Source organism: Rhamphochromis sp. 'chilingali' (genome assembly GCF_963969265.1).
Source record: "Rhamphochromis sp. 'chilingali' genome assembly, chromosome: 4".
NCBI classification, from domain to species: Eukaryota; Metazoa; Chordata; class Actinopteri; order Cichliformes; family Cichlidae; genus Rhamphochromis; species Rhamphochromis sp. 'chilingali'.
In genome coordinates this window covers 40,078,940-40,099,113 of record NC_137948.1, presented here as the reverse complement: position 1 = coordinate 40,099,113, position 20,174 = coordinate 40,078,940, and the positions used below count along the sequence as shown (strand labels likewise).

The 20,174-nt window shown below is 41.9% G+C and overlaps 1 protein-coding gene across 2 annotated transcripts in view; it reads right to left on the bottom strand.

Annotated features, from left to right (window-relative positions):
* Nucleotides 1-20,174, bottom strand: part of LOC308395711 (glutamate receptor 2-like) — a 114,437-nt gene that overhangs the window by 32,798 nt on the left and 61,465 nt on the right. For both annotated transcript variants that reach the window (XM_080880674.1, XM_080880673.1), the window contains exon 17: nucleotides 1,490-1,604. In XM_080880674.1, the coding sequence (XP_080736800.1) occupies nucleotides 1,490-1,604 (115 nt within the window). The remainder of the gene's footprint in view (nucleotides 1-1,489; nucleotides 1,605-20,174) is intronic.

Here is a 20,174-nt window from a genome sequence, read left to right as displayed (position 1 = left end):
GCCCTCTGACCACCACCAGTAGGCAACGGGTGAAGTGTCTTGCCCAAGGACACAACAATGTGTTTTGTGGACTTGAAAAGGCATTTGACAGTGTCCATCGGGATGTACCTCCAAGTCTGATGTCATGATTTTCATCTGGAAATAGATGGACTGCCCACTATGGGTTAGGAATGAGTTGCTGCGTGGAGGAGTATTTTGATGTCTTGCAAGTGAGGGAAGGGTGGAGTAGGAGATTAACAACAAACTGGTAGCGCCTCAGTGACAGATCTTTTCCTTGATACCTATAAATTTTGTTTCAAAGATAGTTCCTTCCTCAATGGGCAGAAAAGGTCTGTTAATACACTTTTTGGTTAGCATTATACATGTGAATATTGTTGAACTGTCTCTGTTCTTGACATTACCTAAAGCTGCAAGTAATCCATACTAACTACTGTGGAGTCTTACCGTGTATATTGAATGTGTGAACAGACAGTGTGTTTGACTGACCCACAGACATAAAACTAACCTTATTTGTGGAGTCCTTGAAGCCACATTCTCCTTTATCGTACCACCACTTGTTTTTCATCTTGTCTAGGGTCCCTTGCTCATTCAGTTTCAATACGGCAAGGTTTACTGGCACTCTTCAATGGGAATAACATAAATAACATCATTATCAATGTTATCTTATGTTATTAATGAGGCAGCGGTTCTCAAACTCTGGTCTAGCCACCAAGACAGGTCCCTCATGTGCTACTAATTATTCATCATTAAAACTTTCATTGCAGTATTTGAAAAGATTACTTTCAATGTAAAGATCGTCTAATGGCTTTCTTTATTTTGTATGAGACACCTTTTAGCAAGTTCACTGTCTGTTGATTGTCAAATATTAAATACTAAAAGTATTTAGACATGACCATGAACAGGAAGTCTGTAAAGACTCTGTGGAATAATCTTGTTTAATTTGGCAAAGCTGCTTAAAGAAAATCTTGTGTTGTCAGGGCCTCTCTGCTTGGCCCTGGAGACAGAGAATGAGATGTGCTCAGCGAAAAGGCTTTCTGCTTTTTCAGTAGCAGTACTCCTCCAGGGCAGAGCCATTGATAAATAGAGTTTGGGCAGTTGCACAAACTCTTTATCGACAGCTCTTCTCCTGCACTGTTGCTACCATCTGGTGTGAGGTCACCTGACCCTGATCTGTAAGTCCTCATCTGCCTGCAAGTGTGCTCTGAACCTGACCTCAACCAAACAGGGGCAACATATCAGCAAAAGAAGCATTACAGACTACAATGCTACATGTTCTGGTTCCTTATTGCATCTGCTAAATCTAGTAGTTCTAGCGTATTTGTTTTTCTTTGTTCTTCAATTTCTGTAGGGGGTTACAGCTAGCTACTAGTGTTTGATGTCACATGTGGCATTGTAACTCTGTTTCTTCTTTACACTTTTTACATTTAATAACCCAGTGTCACCTGTGTGTTGTGTGCTGTAGTGTATGTGTGTGTGTGTGTGTATTAACCTTGCTCTCCCCTCCTCCGCTGCCGCATTCTCCCTTGTCATACCACCACTTGTTTTTCAGTTTGTCCAGCAGCCCCTGCTCGTTCAACTTTAACACCGCCAGGTTCACCGCATTTCTACATGAACACAGTGGCTGTTAGCAGTTCAACTCTTGCCAGTGTCTGTCCTCCTGCTGATATGCATGTTAATAGGATGTAAATAATAATAATTACTGTAAACACAATAGAGATAAAAGGAAATCGATTTTCTCATAACAGTTATCTTGAAGTAATATTTATATAATATGGTGTTTTGGTGGCTACACTCATGGAAATCAGAATGTTGTGTGGTATGTCAAATTTATATTTGTCGTTATAAAACAGAGATACACAGAGATGGATTTTTGGTTCTCATACAGTTGTCAAAAGTTTACATTCATCACTGAGATGAATGCCATAGTAATTTGGGACTTTTATATATGTATATATCAAACTAAAACAGTTTTAGATACAGTACCTGAATCTCAAATATCTATAAAGATTACTTGAAAAGATAACACTGAATGTGTGCAAGGTTATTTGTTGGCTTCAATATGTTTTTGTAGTGTGGGGCTTAAAATCTACATCACTGCACTGTTAGGATTTAAAAGTACCAGTCTCTTGAGCCCCACTTTTGATACAAGTTGAGTGAGCAGTGCTTTGTCTTCCTGCCAGGTCCTCTTAAATCACATCTATTGACTTCAGAGGGTTAAGATAGTGTTTGTATAGTTTTGAGTCCGCATGTAAACCTTTGACCATGTGGATTATAAAAAATTAATTTTTTTACTTGTGCATCCAATTCTTGTTTTTTTAAGTAATTGAAGATATATGCCGTACAATTATTCCACCCTAAAAAAAACCCCCAGTTGTTCTTGCTCTGTAATTAAAGTAAGTAGAGTGCCCCTGATATCTCAGTATATTAGGTGTTAGCAGTGTGTTACGGAGGATGAAATAGACTGTCACTCAAACCTCCAGTGTAGAATTTAGCACTTTTTAAATAGCTTTTATTTTTAATAAACTGCTGCCAAATCCTGCCCATTTATACAACTGCAATCATTCATCAAATTTTTTCGATTTCTCTATCTACACCTATGTAAAAAGTGTGAATCTGAACATAACATTCACACTTGAGATAGCTTTCAGGGTGATTCTAGTAAATGGCAATGATTAGGTCATTTTTTAGATTTTTTGTAAAAGTTACAGCAATGAAAAATGATTGCATAATTAAACTCTGAGTAGCTGGAAAAGTGAAAGTGAGAGGTTTTGTAATTTGGTAAGACATATGTCAAGGGCTAGGTTAATGCCTTTGCAGATTACCAGTAATACTTTATGGGTATTATGGCCAGTGTTGGGAAGGTTACTTTTAAAATGTATTCCATTACAGAATACAGAATACATGCCCCAAAATGTATTCTGTAACGTATTCCGTTACGTTACTCAATGACAGTAACGTATTCTGAATACTTTGGATTACTTAATATATTGTGGCGAGTTCAGACAAGGAGGAGACGGAGGTATCGTTTGGTCTTGCTTCCCGTGAGCTAGCCAGGGAGCACAGCCGTTTATTACATTTGCAGAAGAACACACTGCCACTAGCTAACTGCTCAGCGCGGCAACCACAACACACATAGGGCGCCCTCTGACCCCGGAAGGACACACCGTCGCAGCGAGAGGGCGTCACCCGTCACCATGGCAACATACACAAAACATAACTGTACAAGCAGAACCCCGAACAGCCCTGACCCGCTACAATATTATCATGCTTTTTACAACAACGTGAATGTACTATTGCTGTGTGATTTATTACTATTACTGAAGGTCCGCGACTCCGAACTGTAGTAAAGGGACCTCTGACTAATGCTGGGCTCACACTGTGCGATTTTTGGCCCATTTTGAGCCGATTTTTGAGTCGTGCGATCGTTTTGGCGATCGGCCCGATTTTGGCCTTCATCGTGCGTCGTGCATCGTGTAGTATACGTGGGGTAACGAGAAGCGATTGACACCTCACGACCAGCTCCCGATCATCAATCGCTTGGTCGTGAGGGTGTCACCGCAGTTTGCCACACTGCGCACGCGCAAACACAAATGTCAGCGAAAAAGACGGCGTAGCACGGCAGTGCAGCGTGTGATCTGGACACAAGCGATGGAGGCACAACCTGTAGAACCATCCGAGCCCTTTCGATGTGGCCTCACAAAATTATCACGACCACAACAACCTTGAAAATATTTGGATCGACACTGCTGCTCAATCACAGCTGCCTGACCAATGTTTTTCATTAGCAATTTAGCAAAGTTGATGGTGGTGGTGTGTCTGTGTGAGTGAAAGACGGAGAGGGAGAGCGAGCGACAGAATTTCTGTTATAACCTTCATTTTTATGGACGCACAGTGTGAGCACTCAGGTCGCATCAGAGCATCGGGCCGTATAGTGTGAGACCTGCATCGTGACCTATGAACTTCTAACCCCTGCGAGTCAATCGTACAGTTTGAGCAGGAGCTCAATCGCGCGACTGAAAAAATCGCACAGTGTAAGCCCAGCATAATACGGCGGGGTCCCTGTCGGCTGGTAGCCAAAAAATAGCTCTACTTTGTTGTGTGGGTCAACTTTTCTTGCGACAGACAGAGAGAGGCGTTGAAAGGCTGCTCCAACGGAACTTGTTGTTTTCGGAGGAAAACACGAACACAGTGTACAGTCGAGTCTTAATAGCTTACTTACAACTGGGCTCGTCAGGCACTCTTCTTGGCTGCAGTGGTTATTATTATATTTACATGCTTCCAGCTCCCGTTTTTGCTCGATGACTGCTCGTACCTTTCCACTCCCCTTTTTCTCCCTCCTAGCGCTCACAGACACATAACGTGTATGGCAGTCCATTCTCCCTGCAGCACGGACTACACTGAACATGATGCTACATTCTTTAGAGCTATGCTTGTAGCATTCTGCCTGTTAGCTTAGCACAACAACAACAACAACAACGAAAAGGCGCTCTCTCACCCAGGAAACACACAGTCGCAGAGAGAGAGAGAGCGTCGCCCTGTAACCATGGCAACCGTAACGCTGCCGCCTGGAACAAAAGAACGTAGCTGTCAAACAAAACCCAAACAGTCCTGACCCGCGACAAAATGAAACAGGAAAGTACCCCAGTGTATTCCATTTATTTCAACAAAGTAACTGTATTCTGAATACCACCTTTTTAAATGGTAACTGTAACGGAATACAGTTACTCATATTTTGTATTCTAAATACGTAACGGCGGTACATGTATTCCGTTACTCCCCAACACTGATTATGGCATACCTTAGAATGATATGAAATATATTTAGAATGGTGAGTTGCTCAAATTCCAATTATAAATATACATTATAAACCAGCATACCTTTATTATAATAAACTAGTACCTACTCTATAATAATGTTCCACATAACCAGACTAGGAGCTGATTGCACACACATTGTCAGTGTCATCTCATACTGATGCTTGGTCTTGAGTCCCTTTTAATCATATTTGCATTTAATGGTAGTGCCATTTTAAAATATTTTCTACCAACTGGAATTGTACAGGCTTGTTCAGTTTTGGTGGTTCTAAGCCTGTATGTATGCTATATTTCCATCCTGATACAAAAACAGTCCCATTTAAAAAAAAATATATAGATCTTGGATTAGATTACCAGATCATTCAAGGCACTGGTTGCCACCAGCAGCACCGTTAATAAAGAGGGTACTGGTAGAAACTATGAAGCAACAGTCAAGGAGAGGAGGAAAGAATGTCTGAAGACAGCTGATAAAGTAGGAGTATGAAGTTGAGAATCTAAACTGTGACTATTGCGGTGAAGGGAGGAATGAGTCTGAAAGGATACAGAGAAGGAATTATTAATATATACATTTGTGCAAGTGATGAGGCAGAAGAGGATTAAAGTCAATAGCATAAGCAGCTATGGCTAACAGGAAGAAAAGGTCATCTGGTAATTCCGAGGTAGGTTGTTTGCACCCTGGCATTTCCAGTCAGCATATCAAAATGTCCTTTGGCAAGATAATGAACCAGTAAACACTAATTAAAATATATCTCAAATAATCAATGAACCTGCCAGGTCTATTATAAAGAACATTCCCTGATCTGTAATTTATCTTTTGTACTAATGGAAGTGACAGCGTCATTGGACAAGGTGTTAATGATTTAGGGCTTGAGCTACAATCCTATTGCATGTTACAGAAAAACCACCTTAAGGGAACCTAGAATTATTTTTAAGGGAAAAACAAGCTATTTCGCACAGTCTCACAGAAGCCAGTAGACCTGGGGAGGGAACTTAAAGGAGAATGCCTGGTGGCCGTGGCAACCCAAAGAGATAACCCACATAGCAGACAGGTTTGGCCTGGATCTGGTATCAAGCCAGCACTGCTGGCTGACTTCTGGCATGGTAAGTGGTATGTCATCCAGATATGGGCCAGGCCCGGCGTAGATGGCACTGTTTATGTGATGGCATGCCACATCTGTCCCAATTGTGGTTTGGTTTATGTGGCCCAGGCTCATAGAAAACAGGTCCGGCCCGGATCTGGCACTTCTGACTGACTAGTGTCATGGCAGGGTGTCTGTCAACCAGATGTGGGCAAGGTCTGGCAATGATGGCACTATTTATGTTCCTATTTTCCTGTTTTAGTTAGAAGACCCAAATGACATGTTACAATACTATACTGCTATGGTAGCCAATGTTTCAAATGCAGGTTTGACAGGTTTGTGAGTGTACACTTTAGCCAAAACCTAGTGAGGTTTACTCATGCTTATTACTGGGTGGTTGTAGCTCAGGAGGTAGAGCAGATCACCTACTAATCAAAGGGTTATTGGTTGAATCCCTGGCTTTTCCAGCCTGCATGTCAGGAGTATAAATGTAGTTAGGAATCACTCCGTTTAAAGAAAGTGTGTGATTGGGTGAATGTGGCATGTTGTATAGAGCACTTTGAGTAATCCATGAGAGTAGAAAAGTGCTATATAAGAATCAGTCCATTCACTGTCTGAGTTTTGTCATGTTACTTTTGCACTATTATGTTCCGGCACACGTTGTTATTACATGGCTTGATTAAGGTACACATCAGGCTGACATCTGGGGTGTGTGTGTCTGCAACTGGCCTTGTGCAGGCCCATGTGTGGGCCACCTCTGGCAAACCTGATCTGGGCCACCAAAGGGCCATCATTCTTTGCAGTATGTGGGCCATGTGTAAGCACATTGTGTGGGCCAGATCCGGGCCATACCAATTTTGCTATGTGGGAACGTTGGCCTGTTCTCTTGTGTGCTCGCTATCTGCACGAGGCATAATAGGGGTTTGGTGCAGCTGGTGTCAGGCGGTAGTCAGGGACTGAGGCAACAGGGAGGTCTCATCTGAGCTGTGCTGAATGATATTCAAAGTGCAAAGAAGTCTTGGAGTCATCCAACCAGGTGGGGCAGCTGCCAGTACCCCACCTGGTTGGGTACTTGGGTACATCCTAGATCGCTCAATGATTGATTTTGTAATTGTATCATCATATCTGCAACAATGGGCTCTGGACACGTGGGTGCAGTGGGGAACTGAACTGTCAATCAATTGCCACCTAGTGGTAGGTTGGATTAGGTGGCAGGGGAGGATGGTAGACATGCCTGGCATGACCAAACGTATAGTGAGCGTGGACTGGGAGCTTCTGGCAGAAGCCCTGGCCTGTGAGATCTTTAACCCCCAGAGCTTTGACAGCATTCCAATGAAGGCTGGGGACACTATGTTCTGCACTTCCACTGTTGTGCAGAGCTGTAGCTGCAATGTGGTTCGTGCCTATATAAAAAAAAAACTTGACCTTGACCTTGTCATAGTGGCAATCCCCAAACTAGATGGTGGAAAGCGGTTGTGAAGGGAGCAATCTACCTGAAAAGCAGTGTTATTGGGCTTGGTTAGTTTGTGTGACTGAAAACAGCTGACAAGTATCAGCAGCCAAAATGCACTTGGGCTCAAACAAAATCTTGGGTGTGGGAAGAATTCATTGAGGCCATAGAATGAGACTGTCAGCCTTGAAGTGATTCTGGTTACGTCAGGCAACTTAGGAGGAGAAAGCCACACTCTACACATATTTACATAGTGTACAGTGCAGCTGGAGCACTGCTGACTTCACTGATGATATGGTTTGGTGCTGAAAGTAATACTTTGAGGATCTCCTAAATCCCACTGACATATAACTTCCATCGTGGAAGCAGAATATGGGAATGACCTATGACCAGTGTTTGTGTTTTCAATTTATACAATTCAGTTTTATTTATACAGGGCCAAATAACAACAACAGTCACCTCAAGGTGCTTTATATTGTAAAGTAGACATTACTTTACAATATAAATATAATGTAAATATAATTTGTTTTCCTAACCCTACCTACACTAACAGTCATGCTTGAAACTTGAAGCAAGACATAAGATCCATCAGACTTTATCCTCCAACTGTCGCCAAAGAGCGACAAACTTTCTTTTAACAGGAAGAAACCTCCAGCTGGCTGAGTCTGACTCTTGGACTTTCAAGTTCTGTTTATTTCTTAGTTTTTGCATTGTTTAGATTTTCACCTCTGCATCTATGCATAGTCTTGCCAAAGGACATTTGGCATGCAGACTGAAGCAGCCAGAGATTGAACCACAAAGCTTGCAACTAGTAGATGACCGGCTCTACCTCCTGAGCCACAGTTTCCCGGCCTGCCTGTTTTCCCATGTGCTATTCTGTATTGCAAGGTATATATTATGTTGTATTTTGGACTTTTTTTCTTGTAGTCCCCTTCTGTCATGATGTGGAGTGTGATAGTGAGGAATGAGGACGTCAAATGCAGGATGCAAAGACAGAGTTTTAAAACAAAGCAATCCATTTGAATATAGCTGGATAAACCCCCATAATACAAAGTAACACAGTACGACATGAAAAACAGTACAACATAATGGAACACAGGCAAACTAAGGTAATGAGTGAAGTGGAAACAAAAAAAAACAAAAAACAAAACAGAAATTAAAAGTCCAAAAACACAAACACAGGGTCATAGGACGTGACAAGTCTACGTGTACAGTAACTTGTTTATCATAAACACCATATACTGATTAACGTAAATATTTTTTTAAGATTTCTAAAATCCTATGTTTGTTATGTGATCTAAAATCTTACTTATAGCCACTTATAGCAACTAATAATATAATCACTTATTGGTCAGTATTGCCATTCATATATTTTAAGTTTGATGCTTTGTATATACCAGTGTCCTACATTTTGTTTCTGAACAGAGCCCATCAGTGACTTAACACTGCTAATCTGTAACAGTGAAAAAATGAAAGAAAATCTGTATGCCCATGCTAGGAGCAGAGACCATGCAATTCAATACGGCAAGTAATTCAGTATTTAGCTCAAATCAAGACTTTTTCATAAGAGAAACTGTAGAAATGAAATGTGTGTCTCTGGTTCTACCATGATGTATACAGTGACAACAGAAATCCAATAAAGCTGTAAAGCTCCATTAAGCAAAGTTTAGCATTCATTTAAAAAAATGAAATGTACGGATCCTAACACTCAACACTGAACTCAAAACCTTATAAAGATCTCTAAATTCATTGTTCTGACTTATAAGTCCAGCGTGTTAAATCCTAGTCCTTAGCAACTAGCAACTGTTGGCTAATACTCAAGTCCTGTTCCTTACATATTGTTTAAAACATTTTCAAGGCCCATATCCTCATTGGGATTTCTTTGTTCCAATTAGCCACAATCTAAACAAACAATAGGAGTGAAATTTTCCTTCAGTCTTCTATAACTAGATAGCAGAGGTGGTAAACGTACAGAAACGTAGTAGAAGTATGGATATACGAGTGTTAAAAATTACTACAGTAAACGTTGAAATACTCAGTTCAATTCAATTATATTTATACAGTGCTAAATCACAACAACAGTCACCTCAAAGCGCTTTATATTGTAAGGTAGACCCAACAATAATATATACCAGGGGTCAGCAACCTTTAACACTGAAAGAGCCATTTGGACCTGGTTTCCACGCAAAAGAAAACACTGGGAGCCGCAAATACTTTTTGACATCTAAAATGAAGATAACACTGTATATATTGTTTTTTACCTTTATGCTTTGTTTGAACAACTAAAGTGTGTTGCTTATGAAATCCATGAAGTGCTACAGAGAAAATTACATTTTATTTATGTAATTAACACATTTTGAACTCTTTAAGAAATATAACGAAAGGAAAGACACCAACATGAATTAAAATGATCCATGTAGCAAACAAAAACTGTTATATCGCCTTCGGGCTTTTGGAGCCTTGACCTGACTTTTAAAAAATAATTGGGAAAAAAAGCACTAAAAAACTAAACTTCACTAAAAAATGAAAAATAGACATTTGCAAAATTCTGTCTAAATATGTATTTTACCTGGTTAATGTGTGTGGCGGGGGTGGTCTGCAGCGCCGCTGCAGGGGAGGCGGACTCACTTGAGCGGCACCTGCAATCCGATCACGCATTTATGTCTGTGCTATCTATGCTGTTGGGTTGGTGTGTGTCGGGTAGTGGATGGGTCGGTCGCGAACAAAATGGCTCTTAGAGCCGGCTCTTTGACGTGAACGATGCGAGCCGGCTCCTTATCGCAAGCCGTGGGTTTTTTTTTTTTCTTTCTCTCACCCTCTCTCTCTCGCACTTTTTTTCACTTCACTCAGCATGCCAGCCTTGTGCTTTACGCTGGGAAGAGGGGGGAGGGGCGGTAGTTACACTGAGTAGCACAGGAACAGAGCGGGAGGGAGAGAGAGAGAAAGAGAGCCAGGGACAACAACCTCACATTAGAAAGGTATAGTAATCATCCACAGCTATTTTCAGTTGCAGATGATAAAGGATTCAGAAAGTTTATTCATGCAGGTCCATGTTCTTTTTGTTTTCATATTATAATTTATATTTAATTGTGTTGTGGTTTGCAGTGTTTTGTGTTGTTTCACTTTAAATTTGTAAAAGGAAAAAGCTGAAAATTTAAATAGTTAAAAGTTGAAATGTGAATAATTGATTTTTGTATTATATGATTTATTTATCACATTTTATGTGGAGTGAATAAATAAAAGTATGTTTACGGTGGCCCCTACAGACAAAGCACGTACAAACTTCATATCACGTACGAACTCTGAAGCACGTACAAACCCTGAAGCACATACAAACTCCAAAACATGTAAAAACACGTAAAAACTCCAAAACACGTACAAACTCCGAAGCACATAAAAACTCAAAACACGTACAAAACACAACAGAAGTGCTCCACGATGCTAGGGGCAGTGTTGAGCTTTTGTTACCTAGTGGCTACACAAGCCAGCAAGTACCAACGACCGGATTTGGTGTGTGGTAATAACAGGTAAATGAACTTTTTTTTATTATTATTTGACTATATATGAATGCTTGTGTATAAATACACAAACAATACACATATGCTTTCATGCTTTCAATTGTGTAATTTAAGTGATCTAGGTAGCTCTGTTTTGGAAGTTCAGTTCATGCTAGAAATGTGTTTTGGAGTTTGTATGTGCTTTGTCTCTAGGGGCCACCGCATATACCAGGGGTTTATGCGGTTTTGGCTGGTGTATCTGGCTCTGCCCTAGACTGGTTTTCTTCCTACTTATCAGACAGGACCTTCTCTGTTAGGACTGATAGGTTCTCCTCTAACACTGCTGCCCTGACCTGTGGTGTCCCACAGGGCTCAGTTTTAGGTCCATTACTATTTTCTTTTTATATGCTTCCTTTAGCTAGTATCATTCAATCTTTTAGCAACCTGTCTTATCATTTTTATGCTGATGACATTCAGCTCCATATGTCCTTTAAGCCTCATCAGCTGGATAGGCTGTCCACCCTAGTCCAGTGCTTAACCCAGGTTTCTGATTGGCTTTCAAGCAACTACCTTGTTCTAAATACTAACAAGACCGAGACCATGATCATAGCTCCTCCTGAGCTACATTCTAAAATCAGTCAGGTTCTTGCCTCTTTCTGTCCATCTGTCAAGTCAAATATTCGAAATCTTGGAGTAATATTTGACTCTTCTCTGGGCCTTGACTCTCATGTAAAATCTTTGTCTCGTTCCTGTTTCTATCATTTAAGAAACATATCTAAACTGCAACATATGGTTTCCTCAGCTGAACTGGAAAAACTCATTCATGCATTTGTGTCATCACGCTTAGATTACTGTAATTCCCTGTTTACTAGCTTGGATAAATCATCTCTCTCTCGCCTCCAGACAATACAAAACGCAGCAGCCAGATTACTAACTCGCTCTACCAAGCGTGTTCACATCACTCCCATCTTATATTCTTTACATTGGCTCCCAATAGAGTTTAGAATTCGCTTTAAAATTCTTGTTTTAACATACAGAGCACTAAATGGCCAGGCTCCAGATTACTTATCCAAGCTTCTTTTAAAATACACTACTGCTCGTCATCTCCGCTCACAGACTCAGAGTCTCTTAGTTGTTCCCCGTACATGATTGAAGACAAAAGGGGACAGAGCCTTTCAGTCTGTTGCACCAAGGCTGTGGAACAGTTTACCACTACAATTACGTTTGCTTGACTCTGTGGATTCTTTTAAAAAACAGTTAAAAACTCTTCTGTTCAAACAAGCCTTTTGTTGATCTACATATTTTATTTTATTTTTTTTACATTATTTACATTTGATCTTTTACATTGTATATAATGTCTATTGATTTTATTGTTTATTTTAATATTTTAATATTTGTGTACAGTGCTTTGTGATTGCCTGTCTGCGAAAAGCGCTTAATAAAATCATCATCATCATCATCATATATTTATATATAAACATATATAAATAAAACCACCTTTTTTTTACATTTACATGCAGTAAACGCCAGGACCACCTCCTACAACGCGGGTCTCGCCACTGGCGATATGAGCGCCTACAAAGCGGCCTCATACGGCGTGCGGCGCGCGGTGAGAGATGCCAAACGCAGGTACCGGGAACGTGTGGAGTCCCGCTTCCACCAGGGCGACACACGGAGTATGTGGCACGGACTACGCACCATTACGGACTACAAAGCCAGGGACACTGCGCCGATCAACGCCGACTCTGCATTCACCAACGAGCTGAATCGGTTCTACGCCCGTTTCGAGGTTAGCCAGGCGGCTAATGCTATCTACCGCCTGACTACCGAGGACAGTGACGTCATCAGCGAGAGACCGGTGACCAGCATCGCGGAGCATGACGTCCGAGCAGCACTGAGGAGAGTGAACACAAGGAAAGCGGCAGGGCCGGCCGTCTGCTGCGCTGCTGTGCTGACCAGCTAGCAGGTGTGTTCACTTACATCTTCAACGAGTCCCTGGCGAAGTCTGTGGTCCCCACATGCTTCAAAAGATCCACCATCATCCCTGTGCCCAAGAACAGCAAACCCTCATCCCTGAACGATTACCGGCCAGTTGCACTGACCTCGGTAGTAATGAAGGTGTTTGAGAGGCTGCTGAAGAACATCATCTCCTCCTCCATCCCAGACACCACAGATCCGCTGCAGTTTGCCTACAGATCCAACAGATCCACAGAGGATGCCATCGCCCACGTCCTACACACCACTCTCAGCCACGTGGACAAGAAACAGGGTAACTATGTGCGAATGCTGTTTGTTGATTACAGTTCAGCGTTTAACACAATAGTGCCCTGCAGACTGTTCACAAAGCTGAGGGATCTGGGACTTAACAGCCGTCTGTGTGCATGGGTGTTGGACTTCCTCACTGGCAGAACTCAGGTGGTGAGGGTGGGCAGGTGCTTCTCCAACAGCATCACCATCAACACAGGAGCACCTCAGGGATGTGTCCTCTCGCCACTGCTCTACTCCCTCTACACTTCAGACTGTGTGGCCACCCATGGCTCCAACACCATTGTGAAGTTTGCTGACGACACAGTGGTGTTGGGTGCCATCTCCAACAACAATGAGGCGGCCTACATGGATGAAGTGAAGAATCTGGCATCGTGGTGCCAGGACAACCACCTCCAGCTGAACGTCAGCAAGACCAAGGAGCTGGTGGTGGACTTCAGAAGGGGTCAGCACAGAGACTACAAGCCCATTATCATCAATGGAGCTCCAGTGGAGAGGGTGCAGTCCTTCAAGTATCTTGGTGTCCACATCTCCTCAGACCTGACATGGGCTGCCCACATTCAGGTCCAGACCAAAAAGGCTAGGCAGCGCCTGTATCACCTACGACAACTGAGGAAGTTCAGGGTCTCTCCAAAGATCCTCAGGATTTTCTATACAGGCGCTGTGGAGAGCATCCTCACACAGAACATGACATCGTGGTTTGGGAACAGCTGTGTGAAGGACCAAAAAGCTCTCCAGAGAGTGATCCGTACAGCAGAACGCTGCTGCAGGATTGCTCTCCCCCCGCTTCAGGACACCTACACCAGGAGATGCCGGACTAGAGCAGCGCAGATACTGAAGGACCCGTCCCATCCTGGCAACAAACTGTTCCAACTTCTGCAATCTGGTAGAAGGTTCCGCATCTTCCGGGCAAGGACAGAGAGACTCAAGAGGAGCTTCTATCCCCAAGCCATCCGTGCCCTAAACACACACACCCGCCCTCTCACATCATCTATAATTGACTGAGACAGGACTCTTCCAGACACTAAACCAAGGCACAATGTACATTTCAAATTCCTTTAATTTTAAATATGTTTATATTGTCTATCCTGTAAAATAGTCAGATGTCTATTCATATTAATGTACAGAATTCACCTGCTTGCTGCTACTACTGCACATTCACCCAGTGTATATACTATATGTATGTACATATATATATATAATGTTCTTCCTCTACACCCCCCCCAATTTTTGCACATGTCGAGGAGCGTGTCAGGCTACATTTCACTGTGTGTTATACTTGTATAACTATGCATGTGACGAATAATAAAGAACCTTGAACCTTGAACCATTAGTAATTCCTTTTGTGCATAATTTTATATTGTTGTTAATAATAAATTAATTAAAGCAACAAAACAACCTGAAGAGCCGGTTCGGAGCCGAAAGATCCGGATCTTTTTAGTGAGCCGAAACAAAAGAGCCGGTTCTCTAAAAAGAGCCGAAAATCCCATCACTAGTGTCGGGCTGTGAGCTGAAAAGCTACAGCCGGCTGTATGCGTCAACAACCGTGTGTGAAAAGTGGTTGTTAAAGAGATGCTGAAAAGCATGTTCATGCAAACATCGTCGTGTCTGCCGTGATATGTTTACAATGGGACTTCTGCTCCTGAACCTCTGCGCACAGCGTCTGCAAATCGGGGCTGTACGAAGTGACTTTCATCTTTACGCAGGACTGTAAGCTGTCCTCTGTGAGGCGTAAGCTGTGTTTGTTTTTAACATAGTTCATGGTGGAGAATAGCTGCTGACATAATGTGGATCCATAATTGGCCTACCTGGGGTTGAAAGTCTCGATAAATGCGCGGCGTTTCGGCAGGCATACCGGCTTCTGCGAGTGTGAAGCTTATTTTGAGCGATGAAAAAATAAAAGAATATAATTTTATTTTTATATTTCAATATCACAATAATCTTCCAATTTAGAACTACAAGGTAAAAAAGAACTAACATAAGTAAAATACACTTCAGCTAAATACTTCTAATTTATTTTCCCAAACCACGCGGAGCTGCACTATAAGGACTAAAGAGCCGCAGGTTGCCGACCCCTGATATATACAGAGGAAAAACCCAACAATCATATGACCCCCTATGAGCAAGCACTTTGGCAACAGTGGGAAGGAAAAACTCCCTTTTAACAGGAAGAAACCTCCGACAGAACCAAGCTCAGGGAGGGGCGGGGCCATCTGCTGCGACTGGTTGGAGTGAGAGAAGGAAGACAGGATAAGGACATGCTGTGGAAGAGAGACAGAGATTAATAACAAGTATGATTCAATGCAGAGTGGTGTATTAACACATAGTGAGTGAGAAAGGAAACTCAGTACATCATGGGAATCCCCCAGCAGCCTACAACTATTGCAGCATAACATCTATATTCTTAAGCAAAAAGGAAAGTTTTAAGTCTAATCTTAAAAGTAGAGCTAGTGTCTGTCTCCCAAATCCAAACTGGAAGCTGGTTCCACAGAAGAGAGGGGCCTGAAAGCTGAAGGCTCTGCCTCCTATTCTACTTTTAAATACTCTGGGAACAACAAGTAGGCCTGCAGGGTGAGAGTAAAGTGCTCTAATGGGGTGATATGGTACTATAACGTCATTAAGATAAGATGGGGCCTGATTATTACAGACCTTGTATGTGAGGAGCAGGAGTTTGAATTCAATTCTGTAACTAATGAGACACCTAGGGTTGTTCTTATTTACTCAATCAGTGATGAATAATAAGATGTTCTTATAAAGCACTAAACTATTTCTTCAGGCTAAATGATGATCTTCTACATTTGTGACATGCCATTTCCTCTCCGGCTTACGAGTTATCTGCTTTAACCTCCTAAGACCCGAACTCTTCCACGGCATGCATTTTTAATTTCTCTTTGATATTTGGACATATTGGGCCCCAGTGAATGTAAAAACAAAGAATTGCCAGATTTTTTTTAAATCTTATTTTTGTTTTTAAGAAAAATAAGGTAGCATAGAACAGTAGCAGTATAATGTCCTTGTAAGTGGATATCAGGCCCTTGTAGAGCAAAATTGAGTATTTTGGTCTAAATAACCCAAAATGTGATGTCCACATATGTGGACGCCAGGTCCTAGGAGGTTAAGCTACGTGTTTGGAAATTATACCACAGAGTCAAATATTTCTGATTTGAGGCTCTATTTTTCACAGGAGCTATAGTATCCAGAGTCATATGTAGTGAGGTAAAATTATTAACAAGATGATCGACCTCTGTTGGAGTAGTGTCCAGGTGCAGTTTGCACTGTGCTGCAAACTGCACTCATAGCAGCAGTTTGTGTGTTTCCTGATGTCTGTTAAGCTGATAGAAATGTAGCATTTGAAATCACATGGATTACTTTAAAAAAAGTAATCATTTACATCCTTTATGCTTACTCCTTTTCTGTACTGGTAGCTAGATGCTGAAGTACCACAAGCGCAATTTATAGACAAAAAAAACAAACAAACAAAAAGCCGCCAGCCCATATTAACACTTGAATATGGCACAAGGTTTTATCTCTTTCATCTCTTTTTATGTGATATCCCCTGGTGATTAATACATGAACAGTATTGTGTTGCATGTATTTGCTATTTAGACTCAAATCGGTTTGATGTTTGATAGCCTACAATGACGTGAAATAATAATTTCCATTAAATGTGTTTAATCAAAAGTAATGAGCCCGCTTTGAAAATGTAAGCGGTATAATGTAAAGTGCAGATAATTAAACATTCTACGTATGTACAGTAACAAAGTATTTGTACTTCATTACTTCCCACCTACGTTATATAGTCTTTTCCTACATAATTTGAGCACTCAAAGCGCTTTCTAACTCCAAGCTTCATTCACCTATTCACAAACACAGTAATATAAGTACTTTTTGAACCTAACATTTATGCACTTATATTCCGATAGATACATTGTAGGCAACTCACAGTGGTTCAGAATGTTGGACAAGGATACTTTAACATGCAGGCTGGAGGAGCCACCAACCTTTCAATTGGTAGACGATTGATTATGAAAGAGTGCGTTTGTAGAGCATGTGGCTAAAACGGACAAGTGTCCTGGCAGGAAAGTGACATATAAACTGTCATGGCGTGACTGGGAGGAACAGCCAAGCCAACACATTGATCTGAACCTGAGTGGTGTTCTCTCACAAAACTTCTAGGTTCACAGATTGTCCATGATGAACATTATGATCAAGTAAAACCATGTTTGTGATAAGAGTTGGAACCAGGATGCCATCAGTCGCAGGTTGATGATTGATTTTGCAATTGTATCATTAGACCTGCTGTCATATCTTGCACATTTGGGTGAAAAGATCCATTCACCTGGTGGTGAACAGATCAGGTGGGAGGGGAGGATGCCAGACAGGACTGGTGTATCCACATATAAAGTGAGGGTGTGCTGGGAACCTCATTCTGATCTCCCCAGTGCAGGAGACTTTTAATTTCTGGAGAAACTGAGTCTGAATGGACCATGTTGTGCATCTCTATTGCTGAGGAAAGTATGGGGCTGTAGCCACCAGGGAGCCAAAAGGGAGCCAACACGCTGAAGGAGTCTGCTGACCTTGGCTAGCTTGTCGGATGCTGGAGAAAGGTACTAAGCAGAGCCCAGCTCTTGGAGTAGCTGAAGCTGAAGCATGTTGTATTATTGTAGGGTCTACCTTAAAATATAAAGCGCCTTGATGTGACTGTTGTTTCTGATGTTAAATTAGCTGGTATCTGGTGATAAAGTTCTGCTGATCTGCAGAGGGTGGTGAGATCAGCACAGCGCATCACCAGGACTGAACTGCCAGTCACGCAGGATGAGGAAGATGCAGCGGATCCTCTCTGATCCCAGCCACAGACTTTTCACACTCCTGCTGTCCGGCAGGCGGTTCAGGAGCATCCAGACCCGCCTGCCGGACACAGAGACGGTTTTTACCCACAAGCCATTAGGCTTTTCTGAACTGCTGACATTCTATACACACCATTACACACTCACTACAATTACAGGACTCTACACACTGTCACTTCAACTAATCCCACTTAAATGCTCATTGCACAAGTTTTGCACAAACTGTAAATACCAAAACTAGTCTCAAATTCTCTAAATATTTAATACTTTTTTCTCTTTATCATTATTATTACTGTTATTTCTGTTATTTTCTTCTTCATTTAACTGCACACTTTTATATGCTCATGTAAAGCTGAGGAGCACAAGCCAAAGAATTTCATTATGGGTAAATGTGGCTACACTGTTTATCTGTACATGACAATAAAACTTGAAACTGATCTGAACCGAGAACCTAGTTAGGTTGAATATGCTGAGGATCTCTGTGACCTCACCAACAAACCTTTTGTACTGAAGGAGAGTTGAAGTCACGAAGATAGTTTAAAAAAACTATTTGTGGTCCGCTTGGTGCAGCTTCTACAGTAATGTGGATAAAGTCTAAGGAGCTTGGAAAGAAAAGCGTCTGGACTTCTATAAGTTGCTTGAAGACGTTTCACCTCTCAACTGAGGCTTCTTCAGTTCTAGGGTCAAATGGTGGAGAGTCCCAGATTTAAACCCTGTTGGAGTATCCCCCCAAAGAGGGACAAAAGGACCCCCTGATGATCCTATACCTAATCACATGAGCCAAGGCGTGAAAACAGGTGTAGGTCACAATCAGCCAAGGTTTCGGGTGAGCTCATTGTGAAACCTAGCCCCACCCTATCATGTGATTTCCTCAGGTCTGTAAAACCTCTTACTACCTGTGCGCCCTGTCACAATCTTTTGGACATGGGCTTCAGTTGATATAAAATACTCGAGAATCACTTTACTGACTTGTGAATCATGATTCACAAGCCCAACTGACTCCTTCACTGACTCATCCCTGTTGCTGTTAGCAAACTAATTTCAATAGTAGAAATATATTTCGCTTATAATTAAAATTGTGGGGGGAAAAAAACAACAGCCAGTTTCTTAACAGAAACATTTCTGCTCTGAACTGGAAGAAAACACCCTGAGTAGAAAGCTCACATCAAGATAATAGCTCCTCAGTTCACAGTAGCATCGCTCTGCTAACAGCACATTTGAGTTACTCACCCCCTCCCTTCCTGTGCTGAATCGTAGCATGAACGAATCACTCATTCACCTCCTCCCTTCCTGTGCTGAATTGTAGCATCAATGAATCACTGGTCGTGTCCAAATTCATGGTCTGCATCCTCCTGAGGACGCATTTATCAAGATATCGCATATTTGCAAAAGTGCTTTGACGTTTTCGGAGACGTCTGTTACCCACCAGCTCGATAGCTGGCCGAGAGCTCGAGGGTCACTAGAGCCACTGAGAACGGCACAACTCCCGGCACATCATTTCAGATCACCGCAGACTTTCACTACTCAGGTTAAACATAATATATAAGTCACTTAGACAACCTAAAAATGTTATTGTTTGGCTTTTTTCAGTGTTTTATTTGTTCGTGAGTAAATCAGTTTGGCTGAGATTAAAGTTATTAGATTAGATTAGATAAAATAAAACTTTATTAATCCCCCGGGTGGGTTCCTCCTTGGTTGTGAAAACCAAGGAGGAACCCACCCGGGGGGATTAATAAAGCTCAATAAACGTCAAACAGAAAACTGATCAAACAGAAGTTTGAGATGGTCGAGAATTTACGCCAGTGTCCTGTTATATTTTCGATAGCAAGGAGCAGACGGCCGAGTTTATTAAACTCCACCGAGACAGCCTAGACCGTCCAATTTCACAGCCGTTTACTTCCGGCCTACCTGACCTTCTGAGGACCTGGCCCACGTAGACCGTGAAGGCCGGGTCCTCAGGAGGATGCAGCCCATGAATTTGGACACGACTACTCACTCACCCCCACCCAACCCCCCAACCTTCCTGGCTCACAGCTTCTTCTTCTACTTTTTGGTTGGCAACCACTGTTAAGGCACATTACCGCCCCCTGGCTCACAGCTCAGTGGACATTTAGATGAGAAAATATATATTTGACATTTGAGGAAAAAACTAATAAAATACAATAAAAATAAATAAAATAAATTTTCCCTTTAGAAATCGTAATTTTTTTTGCTCTTTTTTG